At 39.0% G+C, this 14,840-nt stretch overlaps 1 protein-coding gene across 5 annotated transcripts in view; it reads left to right on the forward strand.

Moving 5' to 3' along the window:
* Positions 1 to 14,840, forward strand: part of DYM (dymeclin) — a 279,208-nt gene that overhangs the window by 4,175 nt on the left and 260,193 nt on the right. For 4 of the 5 annotated variants that reach the window (XM_072858890.1, XM_072858886.1, XM_072858891.1 and 1 more), the window contains exon 2: positions 9,089 to 9,266. In XM_072858890.1, coding sequence (XP_072714991.1) covers positions 9,127 to 9,266 — 140 coding nt within the window. In that variant the 5' untranslated portion in view covers positions 9,089 to 9,126. Of the gene's footprint in view, positions 1 to 2,071; positions 2,207 to 9,088; positions 9,267 to 14,840 lie in introns of those variants that run through there. The other variant, XM_072858887.1, reaches the window with a different exon arrangement.

Below are 14,840 nucleotides of genomic sequence, written 5' to 3' on the forward strand. Positions count from 1 at the left end.
GCTGTGAAGGTGACTAGTAGTTCATCTGAAATAAGCTATTTTGAGATTACTAAACAAGCATCTCCTTAGTCATCAAAACTAGTAGACTTGACCACCACAAGAGTAACCTGTTGGTTAGTGATTATATGTTGTTATAAAGAATGAAAGAAAATTTGTGTTAGGTTCCTGAGATGGCACTGAGAAAATACATAAGCCGTATCTCTCAGTCTCATTTATAGAATTTAGGTTTTCATTTTTCTGTCACCTCCTTTTCAGAACACTTCATTAAAAATCAGCAAACTGTGGGATTACCGTAGGGTGACCTGGCAAAGACAAAGGTCATTTATAGCGTCTCTTGTTGAGCAGTTTGGTCAACGACTACAATGTCTGGGCTTGCTCACATCTGATTTCTTCTACTTGAAATATGCTACCTAACCAAGAAGGTCTTGAAAAATCCCTTCTTCAGTTGTGAGCAGAACAAATGTCCTGCAGGTGGGATGCAAAGTCAGCAGATTGTGCTCTTCAGAATTAGGCTTTTATTGATGACTGACTCCCATGTAAAATGCACGTGGAAAAGGAACTGGAGCAGAAAACACAGTGTCGTCACTGTTTTTTTCAGCTGCTGTTTGCCTTCCCTGTGAGGGGCCTTCTTTGCCTGCAGTAAAGCTATCAAAATTAATCACTTCTGCTACATGCAAGACTCTTTAGGCTTCAGTGGAGCCCATAAGGACCATACTAATGTCACTGCAGTGTTGCTTTGTTCAGGCTCTTGCTACAGAAGAGGAAGGTACTAGAACAAGTTACTGGCCAGGAGGACCAAAAAAGATGCTGTATTTGTTCATTCAGCAGAGTAAACAGTGGACGAGTCAGATTAAATTATCTTGAGATAATTACCTAAATAATTACCTTAATTACCTAAAGACTTTAAGATATGGTTTTCTTTATTTTTCTTGTACTTAAGCATTGCATGGACCACTCCATAATTGTGTTGCATTTCTTAATGCTGTCCAAAAGTACATCTAGCCTAAGGTATTGAGCTTTAAGGAAACATACTTTGGTACCTGGTGAATGGTTAGTGTGCTGTGCTGCTGCAAAAACACATTAAAGGACTGTACATATAGTAGATACTTTCATGACCCCAGACAGTAGCCATCAAACTTGGTAGAGTCTGAAAAATAGTGGGTAGAGAATTGGAGAATTTGACCAATATCTACGCAGCTATGAAAGATGGTATTTGCCCCTAGGGTCCAAAAATAAACCCCTTTATGGTCAACCAGGTTCTCTCAAAGAGCTCGTATGTTGTGTCTTTCACAAAAACAGCTTGCCTGTATCCCCCTACTTTGCATGAAACCCTTTTTTTTTGTGGGTTTTTTTTTGGGTGCTTGTGTGTGTCTGAACACTTTCAGCATGGAAAATAAAAGCGTGGGTAAAGGGAATTGGAGAAAGGAGTGATTGCCAAATATGCAGTCAAAAGGGGGAGGAAAATTACAAATCAGTACAGTGAAAAGTAAGATTAGCAGAAACAGTCTTTCCTGCATAACTCATTAACTTAAAACCAGTAGGAAACATTTTTAATTTGTAGTCATGAAGGATGCATTTATTCTGTTCTGAAATCTCCCCTGCTGCTTGGTTGTAAGTGACGGGTGTATAAGAGAAGGTGAATTCTTAGTAGTGGTTTGATTGCATTTGATGATTGCCAGGCATTAAGTTATAGCTGAAATATTTTGACTCATTAACATGCTTTAAAAAACAAAGATCACTTCAGTTCTTTTCTCCGATTAAAAATGGCAAAAATTCCTAAATTCTGAGGATTGTAAAGATTTTTTTTTCTCTAAAGATCCCTTTTATGGGCATGAATTCTCATTGCCATATATTTCTGCATCATTAGTTTTGTTTAGCAAAATTTTTACCAATTTAATTGGTAAAAACACAATTCTTATGCTTTTGTACCTCACTTTGGAGTATGTGTGAAGTCTAATGAATGATCTCTTTGTATTAGTGAAATATTTGTATAACTGCTTTTTATCTTTGAAGAAAGATCAAATCACGTTTCTTGGTGTGTGTGTTTGTGGGGTTTTTTTTGTTTTTTTTTTACAGCTTCACTAACAGCATCAAAACTTCCCCAAAACAATTCCCCAAGCAGCGCAGTTGAATAAACACTTTATATGCCAGGAAAGCTGCAAAGGCATTCTTATTCGGGAGCTTTGCCACTTTGCTGTTCAGATATGTAAGTGCACGCTTCAGAAAGCTAACTTAACTGTGATTTGAATTACAAGGTCTACGTATTGTTTGTTGGCTTCTTTTCTGGAAGTGGGCAGAAAGCGACTAGAGGGTATATAGATAAGAGAAACTGTCGTTTAGCTGCTGAAATAAAAGCTTTTTGGTTTTTACAGCATCAGTGTTCGTTTCTACAGTTAAGATGTTAGTCCTTTTCTGGTACCTTTGGGTGTGTGTTGTACCTTGTACTTGAATTGTACCTTGTACTTGTACCTTGTACTTGTGTACTTGTACCTTGTACCCAATTCACTTTCCTCTTGGAAAATTGTTCCGTATAGACACCATAGGTATTTCTAGCAGCAATTAAAGTTAATCAATACAAAGATTCCAATTTTTAGATACATTGGGGAACCAAGTGACATGGTTTCTTTAGGCGTATGTTTTTATTTGGAACATTTCTTTCATGTCCCAAAGTGCTATGTGGTTGTTTACTGATGGACAGAAATAACATCTCTTATGCCATGAAGATTTTGCAGTCTTTGGGATGTGTTGAAACGTGGTACAGGCTTGGTGGAGCCGAGGTGCAGAGGGGTGAGGATTAAAGCAGTACGCACAAGCACTTGCTCAGATCAGCTGGGACCTATTTGATCTCCTGTCTTTGGTTTGACTACCTTCCTTTCAGTAGGCCTAGGGATGTTTTGAGGTATTTTGTGTGTTGCATGGAAAATAGGAGCATCTCATATTTGGGAATAGGCTAGGACAGATCATTGAGACTGTGACAGAAATAGGCTAGTGAGTTGCAAAAGCTGATTTGCTGGGAGCAGAAAGTTGAGGATCTTAATAAAGATGGCAAAAGAAGCAGGGCTTCTGGTTTACTGCAGCTTTCCCTGCTCTAGTAAAGCAGGATGAAACACACTAAACAAATATTTCACATTAACAAACTTCAGGGCTGTGCAGCTGCTTTAGACCGCTAACTCTGGCGTGCTTTAGACCGCTAACTCTGGCGTGCTTTAGACCGCTAACTCTGGCGTGCTTTAGACCGCTAACTCTGGCGTGCTTTAGACCGCTAACTCTGGCGTGCTTTAGACCGCTAACTCTGATCCTGCACATGAACATACATCTACAAGGTGTGGGTTAGGTTTTTTTAGACTCTTCTTTATCTGTGGATGTGGTATCTGTTTGTAAGTTGCGTTGGTAGGTGTTGTGCGTGATATTTAGTCCACAAAGCATTTGATCCTTAGGTATAAATATCATTGTAATATGAATGAGTAGACAGAATTCAAATATATTGTGTGGACAGTAAAATTCAACTATTGGAGCCGAACAATACCTACAGTTAATAGATCTTCTGTGTCTTCTGTTGCATGGAGAATTATATATATTGCAGTAGTCTCATAACTGCACGGGAAGTTTTATGTTAGGATTTTGTGGGATGTTTTAATGTCTCACAGGTGAAAGATGGTCTGAAACCTACAGGTCTTGGATGCAAATAGGAATCAGCCAAAAACCCCAGTGCAGTAGCTTTGCTAATACTTGAATAAGCAGCATTACATCTCATACATTCTCATCTTTACAGTGGTATTGGCTGCTTTGCTTGAAAGGAAAACAATGTCCATTTGTTTTAGTACATAAAGCAGCAAACTATAAAGGTAACCAAAGTGCTGTTATATATGGAAATGAAATTTTGTTAGGTTTTCAAATGCATAATACCATCACTTCTTAATTTATTTTCATATGGTTGTGTCAAAGATCCAACCCAGAGACCAGATCTCAGATGGCATGGTAAAATCATCTGCATGACCATCTCAAATTCTTACACTTTAAAGTACTCATTTAAAAAAAAAAGTACATATAATCTATATTATTCAGGTTGTCTGTGGACTCAGCAAGACAGTCATGGCAAGGATAGTTTTGGAAGGGGGAGCTGGCTTACTGGACAGATTAGCAAAATGTCAGCATTGGCACTTAAGTTGTGAGACCAGTAGGAGATTTAATACTTAATAGAACTATAATTACTTGTCTAAAATTATTTAAATAGAAGGCTTAGAGAGTGTGACAAGTTTTTTTTTTTCCAAGTTCAACAGTACACATACTGTACCTTGAGTTATACTTATGAGCTCAGACACAGCATGTATGTATTGCTGAATTGCTTTTAACTTGAAGAGGAAAAATGATATTCTTGTAAACATTGTTAATAATTAATATTAAAATCTTTTAGAAGGGACAGTAAACTCAGGATTTATATCTACCCCTAGCTACTTGAGATTGGAATGAGTCCTGATGTGCAAAACAAACTCCCTTGTGTTTGCTCTGAAGCATCTGCTTCTGCATCGTGGAGCCAAGTTCTGGGACTAAACAGATGTGGGGTTTAATAGAGCATGACACTTGTAGATCAGGCTATGATTCTTTGGGAGTGTTCTCAGCTTATTTAGAAAGAGTTGTTGTTAGCAGAGGTAATAATACTGTATTAAACTAAATGACTTGCTAATAAATTGTGTCTGTATTTTTTGAGCAAATAATTAGATTAATTGCTTTTCAAAAGAGAAGACTTAACTTTTTTTTTTAATGAACCATACATTTATTTAGTGTATTTCAAGAAAAAAATTTTTAGATTTCATTGGTAATTTACTGCTGGGGTTAGGACTGACTTCTCTGGAGTGAAAGGGGATTTCCTGTTACTTGGTGTTTCTTGTGGCTATCCCACTTCAGCATGTGAGGAAGCAGCATCTGTTTAACCTTGTCTTCTGAAGTGACTTTGGGATCCCCTGGAGCAGCCTTTCTGTGCAGCGGGGGCTGTTATGAAAGTCAGGTTTAGGGCAAATCATGGGTGGGGATTTAAAATTTAAAAAATAACAATTTTAAAAATATTGTGTTGTGTTCCAGATACTGACCAACTTTTTATGTCGTCTAAAGACTTGAATCTCTACTGCCCTAACCAGCATGCAGTGTTATAAGTGCAGCAGTAGTGGCTCTTAATCAAAAGCAATTTGCAAATTTAAGTGGTTATGTGTTTTATTTGAGTGATCATTTCAGCTAAAGGCAGGTGTTTCTAAAATAAACATGCCTGCTATTTAATAGTGTGTATGAAAATGTTTAAAGGTGGTGACTGGAATTTAATTTAATAGCATCTGTCTTGGAAATGTGTTGGAGATCATGGATAGCATGTAACCATTAAGTTAAAGCATTGGGGTTAATCTGTTACTATTGTTAAAATGCCAGGAAATTAAATGTTGATTTTAAAAAATTTTAAAATTATTTTTAGACATTTGTCCTGTAGAATATTCATGAACTCCAAAGGAAAGACTTGTTTCCTCTGTCACTTGATGGCTGGAGTTCCTCAGAAATGTCTTACTGATTTAAAGCTGGGCCTATAGCTGTTTAGGTTCTCAGAGCTGAACGTGCTCAGGCTGCATCATAAAGTCATCGCAGAGCACTTCAGCAAGTTTTGAGATAACAAGTTCCTGATGGAAGGAGTTAGCTTTGTTACACCTGTTGTATGTTGTTTCTAAGTGTGGTCATCTACAATAAGGATCAGTAGAACTTGCTGAGGTTTTTACTTTAGAGGAGTATAGTGAATATAATGTTCTTAGGAGAGGGGAAAAAACCTCCTGGGATATAACAGAGAGAAAAATCTGCATGTTTATTTAATTTCTCTAAGATTTGTTGGCTCACAAATGAGTGGAAGACAAAGATCGCAAAGTCCACATACCTACTAACTAGCTCTACAAGTATTTAGAGCTCAAGCTAGCAATTGGATTCTTTTGACAGATCTCAATGGCTTGATGTTTATTTCATTTAGAGGAAAAAAAAATTGGCTAGTACCTTATTTTTCTGTCACTTTGAGGAAGCTCTGTGGAATAAAAAAATGTTCTCTGCACTTTGGAAGGAGCCAGCCAGGTGCTAGGGCTCAGGGAGAGCTCACAAGGGATTCTAGCCAGCAGCTTGCCCTGTTGCTTGAGAGTATGGCTTTGGCTACAGAAGTGGGCATGTTCTTGGGCAATGTGAATTTGACTCGGAAAATCGACATTAAATATTTTGCTAAAACTTTCTTTTAAAGCACTGTTTATTTTGGAGGATTTGTTTTAATGGAATTTAATCTACTTCAATACTGCAGGAAATCTGGAAAGTATGCAGATTCTTTTCAAGAACTAGCTTGCAACCTGTTCCTATCAGTGTCATATTGCTGGGGAAATGGGTTAAATGGGGGGCTTTGGGAGCTGCAGCAAGCTGTGAGAATAGCTTGTGAAATAGAGAATAAAGTGGAGTACTTGCCTTAGGAGGATGGGTGGAGGATTTAGGGTACAGTCAGAGTGCTGGCACTGGGAACTCAAGAGTTACAGGTTAAGGTGGAGGAATTTGAAGGCAGGGCTCCAGCTACCTCTTGTTTATCTTCTCCCTTGGGTGTTCATCTTGGCGCAAGTGAGCTGCTCCTTACGTGAGCTGGAAAGCATGAGCAGAGGATGGGAACTTGAGGCAGACACGGACTTGAACTGTCTGTACTCCAAGAAATAAAGGTTTAAATGTACGACCTTTAAGTCATTTAAAGGTGTAGGGAAGGGACTTGAGCCAAAATATGGGTCCAGGGCCAAGAGCATTGTTGTTGGCTTCTGCAGTAGTTGGGCATGTGCAAACCAGGGGCTGCAGAGCTCAGATGTCCATGTACAGGCTGAACCTTGATTCTTCTACTTCAAAGTGATGATCCAGTATTCTTGTGTATTATGCAAACTAGTTTCTCTTCTACTTTATTCTCTAGCTTTAGTATTCATTGGCTTTGTTTCAAAGGTAGCATACACTGAGTCTGGGACTTTTTTTCTTTGAAGTGGTAAAGTTTGTATTCAGGTAAGATGCATTCATTCTGTTCTGTGAATAAACATTCAACCAAAGTTCTGGAAATCCTCTTAAGCTAATTACATTTTATAATCCTTTAATTCTTCTCCACAGAATTCCCTGGCACAAACTTCCATTTTCACTCCTAAGCCACTTTTAAATTTCTCTTCCTGCAGGTAGTCCCCATGACAAAAATGGCTTCTGCAAATGCCACAGACAGTGCCTTCAGAGCTTTTTGCTAAATGAGACCTATAGAGGTTATAAGGTTATAGTATCTCTCTCCCCTTTGGTCAGATGTAAAGGGAGGTGGTAGAAACCAAACTGCCTCAAAAATAGAGCTCCCTGGGTGCATGATGGCAGAGTTACAGTGGTGGAATTGTTATAAGAGCAGATATACTGAGTCAGTGTAAAGTTTCATCTCTCTGTATTCTGGCTTCTAGAGCAGCTAATAGTGATGGTGGAGGATGGAGTATTAGAATGGAAGGAAGGAGTGTGGAGTGGTATTTTCCCAGCCTATAGTGTCCCCTACAAAGAAAATTTAGAAAATAATAAATATTTTCCTCATTTTTGTAGGATCTCACCTTTGAAAGACCTCTTTATTACTTAATAGTACCCTGTATTCTACTCTCCATCTATGCTGGCATTTTGTTGTTTCTGAAATCTTTGGGTACTGTGCATTTGCTAGAGCAAATCTAAATCTAGAATGTAAGTTCTTCAGATGGCCTTCATGATGGCTGCAAACATTGCAGCTTTTCGTTGCATTTCTTAATTTCTTTTTAGTAAGTTTTCCTCATTTTTATACTGTTCTTTATTAATATTAACTGCTACTAGAATGGTCTTTTCTGGAAGTAACTGCTTCTGCAAAGATGACGAGTCTATAAGAATCAGTACTGGAGTGATTCTTGAAACAGATCCTATATCTTTGTCAAGACCAAGGGAAGAGTTGCTGCTGTGTAGTAGCTTGCATCTTCTAATATAGCTGTCCCTGTTTTTATGTCTTATGCCAGCTCAGGGGTGAGTGTTTAGGTTACACAGTCATACATTGCACAGCACTTTTATCTTGATGGGGATGCTTTTTTTAATATAAGCTTTTAAAACGATTAGTCACAGTTATTTCTTCTCAAAAGATGGAAGATTATTGAAGCTGATGTCCTGGAAAGATGCAAGATGCTTAGGAGCATCCCTGGCACATAGTTAATAGCATTGTGGTGGTTTTTTTCTTTAATTAAATAGTTTATAAAGGTGAGAAGCGCTGATAAGCAGCATGGAGAATTGAAATCTTCTCATTCTTCACACAGATCAAGTACAACGCAGCTAGTAATGAAAAGAGGTTTTGGAGTGCATCTCTACCAACTTCTGTGGTGTTGCTTCAAAAAGCGGTTGTGTTTCTGATGTGTTCATTTTTTAGCTTTTTCCCCTCCCCTTGAAGTAGCTGACTGGAACCAGCCACGTTATTTTACAAAGATCAGGAGGTTCACATATGGTCAGTGTACCTTTCCTCACTTGATGCAGGTTATCTGTGTAGTGGTGATAACAGCTGTGCTTACTCTGGCAAGGTGGGAGCTTTCAAGGTGTAGATCATTGATGGCATGCAGGAATTAGCTGCATGGTGGAGTCCCTTTCTTGACAATAGGAGTAATTTGCCTAGCTATTTGTGCATATTCAATTGGAAAACATATTTTTGAATAGCTTGTCAAGTTAACATTCCTGTTTAAATTGTGAATTCCCTGCAGTTTTCCCCACTGGTAGCAGCCTTGATATTGATACAGCTATGACATTGTCTTCTTGCTGAGTGTAACTTATGAAAGTCCAAGTGAGACGATGACTGCAGTATGTAGCACAGTAACTTTTAACTTCCTTGAATGAAGATGTTATTGTCCTAAATTTTTTTGAAAGAAAATCTTTTTAATGCCTTCCTATGCGCCTGTTTTCTACATTTCAGTAATTGTTCAAGGTAGTGAGCTAAAGCTTTACTGATAACTAATTTAGGATCTGTATATTCCTTATTTGTACAAAAGACTTTAAATGTTTCCCTCTTTTTTTTTTTTTTTATTTTTCCTTGAAGAAATGAAAGTTTAGAAAGGGATTTGCCAAATAAAGAAGATGGGAGCAAATAGCAGCAGCATCAGCGAGCTTCCAGAAAATGAGTACTTAAAAAAATTATCAGGAGCAGAGCCCATCTCTGAGAATGACCCATTCTGGAATCAGCTGCTGTCTTTTAGCTTTACCACTCCAACAAACAGGTAAGATGGTGCTTGTTGAAGAACTAAACCTTGATAATATATTTATAGAAGTGACAAGTCTGAAAGCAAATGAGTGGTTTTGTTAATTATTCCTGTTTTAGGTAGCAGAGGAATAAATGCCTATGTAAAATGGATTCAGTTGTTTCTAATTTTGGAAGCTCTTTCCACTACCTCTTCCATTCCTGTGGATTCCTTTCTTCTTTGTAATAGCTGTAATTGTTATTCATTCTCCTGGTAGCTGGGAAAGATCAGAATAAGATCTGTAGTGTTGGGGGCGAGCTTTTTTTTTTTTGGTTGTTCTTTTGGAGTGCCTTTTTTTCTTTCCTTTGAGAAAGCCTCTGGTGTTTCTGGAGTTGCTGAAGACTCCAATGCATGTTTCCTCTCAAAGTGAATTGTACATCTTCCCTAACTTAATTGTAGGTTAGCTGTTGAGTTTCTTAGTCTGTATGGCTTTCTTCCCCCCTCGTTTACACTTTAAAAAGAAGCTTGGAATGTTTTCTCCTTAAAAATATTTTCTAAATATCTAAAATTAAAGTTTTGCATGTCTTTTTCACTCTAGCAAGTGGTGTAGATATAAACAGAATTAATATTTTTGAGACGATCCATAGCACATCTCCAGAAATACAGGACGTAAGTCCTTGTGACTTCTGTTAACCCAAGTCCATTGCTAAGTTCATTGGCCTGTGTATTGATTATCAGTCTTACAAGAACAATCTAATATTACTTAATACCTTTAAGTATTACTTAAACTGTTTTTACAGTTTACAATGTGACCTGATACTTTTCTGTCAGGTGAATGTCTTATTTACCCCCTTTATTATTAGCAGTATTTCCTTGCAAAGGACCTAGCTTTTTCATAAAGGGTCATAACAGACTACATCTAAACACTTGTGTAACAGGTTTAAATAGGCCACAATGTGTTACTGCTAAAATTGGGAACACTTTTAATCTCTAATAAATTGGAAATGTGTTTGAGAGCTGTTCTGGCCAGTTTTATTGCCATCTTTCAATTTATTTTTTTTGTTAAAACAGAGCTCCTGTCAAAATGAATGGTAGTCAAAGGTGTTTTGTTTTGGTTTTTTTTTTTAGAAGGTGAAAAACTAGTGCAGATTTATGACTACCCTGAGCTCTTGAACCTTGAATATAAATTAGTGATTGAATGAAGAATGGAATACAATTTCTAGTGAGGTATAGTTTACATGTTACATGACTTACCTCTGTGCTGTGTCTTGTGCACAGTAGCTTCTGAAAGGCAGAGACACATGTTTATTTTCTTAACAATTAGGAGCAGATCTGGTAGATAATCTGTGTCTCATACAAGAGTACCTGCGAATAAGTGAAAGTTCAGACAACTGGGAGGGAAAGTGGTTAAGGTAAACAACTGGGAGGCATTTACTAGGCATTAGTTTTGTAAAGAGTGAGGAGGAGGAAGTATTTTGTCTCCTGCATGGAGAGAATAGCCAGAGGGTAGCAAGAAGATAGTGTTGTGAAGGGTTGTAGAGCTGGTAAAGGGTGGTACATAATAGCCAAGTGGGTGAGGGAGCAGTTGCTTTTTCTCTTAATATCACTGAAGATGCAAGAATTGTTTGCAGCCTGCCCATGACTAGCAAGATGGAAAATATTCTAAGAAGGCATGTAATACTGCATATTTTTTGGGGGGAGTGGAGGAATAGTTATATACAAAACCCCAGCAATTTCTTTCAGTTGTTCTACTGCTCCTCCCTCCCCCACCAAAGTAGAATTTTTCACAGCTTGCTTTGCAGCTTTTTTGTGCCTATTTCATAGAGTCAGATCCAGTGCAGAGTAAGTTTGCTTAAAAAAACAAAAAAACCCAAAAAAACCAAACCCCACAACCCCAAAAACAAAAAAACCCCAACAAAACAACAACAAAAAACCTGAAACAAACCCCAAAACAAAAGGCCAACCAAACAAAAAAACCCCAAACAAGAAACATAATTAAAAAACCAAGCAAACAAAAAACCCCGATTCACAGAATCGTATAGGTTGGAAAAGAACTTTAAGATCATAAAGTCCAACCGTAAACCTAACACTACCAAGACCACCACTATACCATGTCCCTAAGCACCTCATCCAAATGTCTTTTAAATACCTCCAGGGATGGGGACTCAACCACTTCCCTGGGCAGCCTGTTCCAATGCTTGACAACCCTTTCAGTGAAGTAAAATTTCCTCATATCCAGTCTAAACCTCCCCTGGCGCAACTTGAGGCCATTTCCTCTCGTCCTATCACTTGTTACTTGGGAGAAGAGACCGACCCCCACCTCTCTACAACCTCCTTTCAGGTAGTTGTAGAGAGCAATAAGGTCTCCCCTCAGCCTCCTTTTCTCCAGGCTCAACAACCCCAGTTCCCTCAGCTGCTCCTCATAAGACTTGTGCTCTAGGAAGGCTGAAAAGCAGGTTGAAAGCTTAATTAGCTGAACACCAGATGGTGCTCTTGCCTGGCAGCTAGAAGAGAAATATTTTTAGAGGCATCTTTTGTGCAGCTTAATGGGAAACTTCTGTTTCCTTCCAATTATTAAGTTGCATCTACCTGAGAGAACCATTTGACAAATGATGTCAGATGATGTCGCCTGCACAGCACCCTCAGCCATTGTCTAAATCAGATAACTTTGCCTGCAGGAACAGAACAATAGAGGTCATGTTCATTTCTGAAATTGAAAGCTTGCGAAATATCAAGTTAACTCTGTTTTGTTTTAATGAGGCTTGAGTGTAGGTCATACTTTTGACAGGAGAAAGATGCTAGTTTTTGACTGTTGTGGAAAGGAGACAGTTTTTACCTGTCAAACAGGACAGAATTTAGTTCTCTTCTCAAATTATACTTTTTCCAATTGATGTGTTTATAGTAGGTGATTGTTTGCAAGTGTTATTGGGAGCCATATAAATGCTGTGTGGTGTTTCCATGGAGGTAATTGATGATAACTCTAGAGTAAAAGATCTATCCTACTTCCTCAAATTTTGTGAAGATGGGACTGATATGATCCCCAGGGGGAAGAGGGTTGTATTCTCTGGACGCTGCTTTGGACATACTTCTGTTCTATATACAGCAGTACTATAGGGAAAGAAGAGGAGAAAAACATGAAGAGAGAAGGTAGTGGGAAAATGCATGGTAGTAGGAAAAGCAAACAAACAACAAAAAACCCAACCAAACCCCAGCAACATGTGGGAGGTGGTGGGGCTGGGGTAGATTGCCTCCTTTCAGTGACAGATGCCTGACATTCACCTTGTTGTCATGAGACATTACCTGTAGGAAGGAACTAGTATCTGCAAGGAAGGGGAAAGTTGCCTGTGGTACATTTAAGGGAAATTTGAATCTGTGTGTGTAAGTAAAGTTTGGGGGGGTTTTAACACTTTTCTGTGTATGCTTTCTATCTAGGGAGGAATATGTGAATAGTGCTTTGCTTTACAGAAGCCGTTCCGACTTAGTCCAGGTACTGCTGATCACAGCTGCCAAAGGAAGATCTTTCAGGCTGCTAAACTGAGTTGGATCTTCTGAGGAACAATAGTCTTTAATCCCCAAAATCAGAAGCCCAGGGCCTTGGCTTGAGAGTTGGTGAATTACTGGCTTTCTACTCTGAGAAAGACGAAGGCGTGATACCCTTTCTGATCTTTTAATGGTACTGCTCTCTATGCCCTACTGTCTGTCTTCATTTTGTTATGCTTTGCTTTTCTCAGCACTTTGTACTCTTTTCTTTCTTTGTCATTGTTTTGCTTTTCTCCCATTCTCCTTTCAGTTTGGTTGAGCTCCTCCTCCATTCATCCATTTCTCATCTTCCTGGTTCTCTCTCTTTTGCTTTCTATCCCCACCCCTGCCCGACTGTATATGTTAATCTCTCCTTGTGTGGTTCCGTGTATAGTTCTTTAGTATTGCTCATTTACTCAGCCATGTCATGTTTACTGGGTTTACTTTTTCAGTTCAGTTAACTTTTTCATCTGTTTCTGTGAAGAACACAAGGTAGTTTGCAGGGGGTAATAAAGTTTGCCAAATACCAATGCTACTGACTCTGAAGTTGCTGTGTCTTTGTCAGCAATTACTGATGCAAGATACTCTTGCCCTTTCACTATCTCTTCCACTGTCTATTTGGGTCTGCTGTGGGTTTAATCAGGAACTAATGTGTCTGAAAAACAACACAGCAAAAAGAAGTGTTTAGGGAATTCACTTGGCTTAAAACAATAAAGTGATTCATAGCATGGCACCACAAAACAATTCTGGCACAATGAAGGATTGATTTTTGGGGCACAGTAGACTGTTGGGCTAAAAGGTGGGATTGCTTAAACCTGCTGTGCCATCCAAAAATGCATGTGAAAGCATGTGGTGAAAGCCGAGCAGGCTGCTAGGAGTGTAATATTCTGCTTTTCTGGGCTGTTTGTTCTTCCTCTCATAATTATGATTTTCTTAGTATTCCCCCTTAATACTTGCTTAACTCTTAAGTGGGAGTAATTCTTGTCTGTGCATTCACAAACCCTGATTATGAATCAGCCATCAGTAATCAGAAATGAGCTGATGGTGAATCCCTGCTCAATGCCTGTGACTCCCCTGGCATGAGTGATAGTAACAGCCAGAGCCAGTCTTGGGTATTTGGCAGGTAAAGCCCCCGGGGCCTTACACAATTTAGGAGTGGTAGGAGATAAGTGATATATGCATAAGTGATAGTAAAAGAAAAAGCTACCAGCAATTTAGTTTGCCTCATGCTTTTCACTGTAAAAGGTGTATTGTGATCTCCTCTTGTGTAAAGCAGGTCATGGATGCTAGGCAGGTAAAATCCCTGTTGTGGTTTAGCCCCAGTCGGCAATTAAGTACCACACAGCTGCTCGCTCTCCCTCCCACCCCTCCCCCTGGTGGGATGGGGGAGAGAATCGGAAGGACAAGAGTAAGAAAACTCGTGGGTTGAGATAAGAACAGTTTAATAATTGGAACAAAAAAAAAATTGTAATGAGAAGGAAAACAACAAGAGAGTGAGAGAGGAACAAAACCCAAGGGGAAAAAAACCAGTGATACAACCGCTCACCACCTGCTGACCAATGCCCAGCCAGTCCCCGAGCAGTGATCGCTGCCCCCTGGCCAACTCCCCCCAGTTTATATACTGGGCATGACATCATATTGTATGGAATAGCCCTTTGGTCAGTTTGGATCAACTATCCTGGCTGTGCCCCCTGCCAGCTTCTTGTGCACCTGGCAGAGCAGGGGAAGCTGAAAAGTCCTTGACTAGTGTAAACACCGCTTAGCAACAGCCAAAACATCAGTGTGTTATCAATATTATTCTCATACTAAAATCCAAAGCACAGCACTATACCAGCTACTAGGAAGAAAATTAACTCTATCCCAGCTGAAACCAGGACAGTCCCCTTGGGCTACAGTGGTGTCTGCTGAGAAATTTCTGGTTTCAGCCATTAGTAAGTACTTGGTGGTCTAAATTCACACTCCTGCGCATTCTTTTTTTTCACGGATCCTTATTTGATGCACAGAATGGGCTCATGAGAGCTGAATTAAAATCGTATAAAAGCTCTTAAATCTGCCACTTCCTACATTTCAAGTGGCTGGCCTATTAATCTGAAT

The sequence above is a fragment of the Ciconia boyciana genome, chromosome 4 (genome assembly GCF_034638445.1).
Source record: "Ciconia boyciana chromosome 4, ASM3463844v1, whole genome shotgun sequence".
NCBI classification, from domain to species: Eukaryota; Metazoa; Chordata; class Aves; order Ciconiiformes; family Ciconiidae; genus Ciconia; species Ciconia boyciana.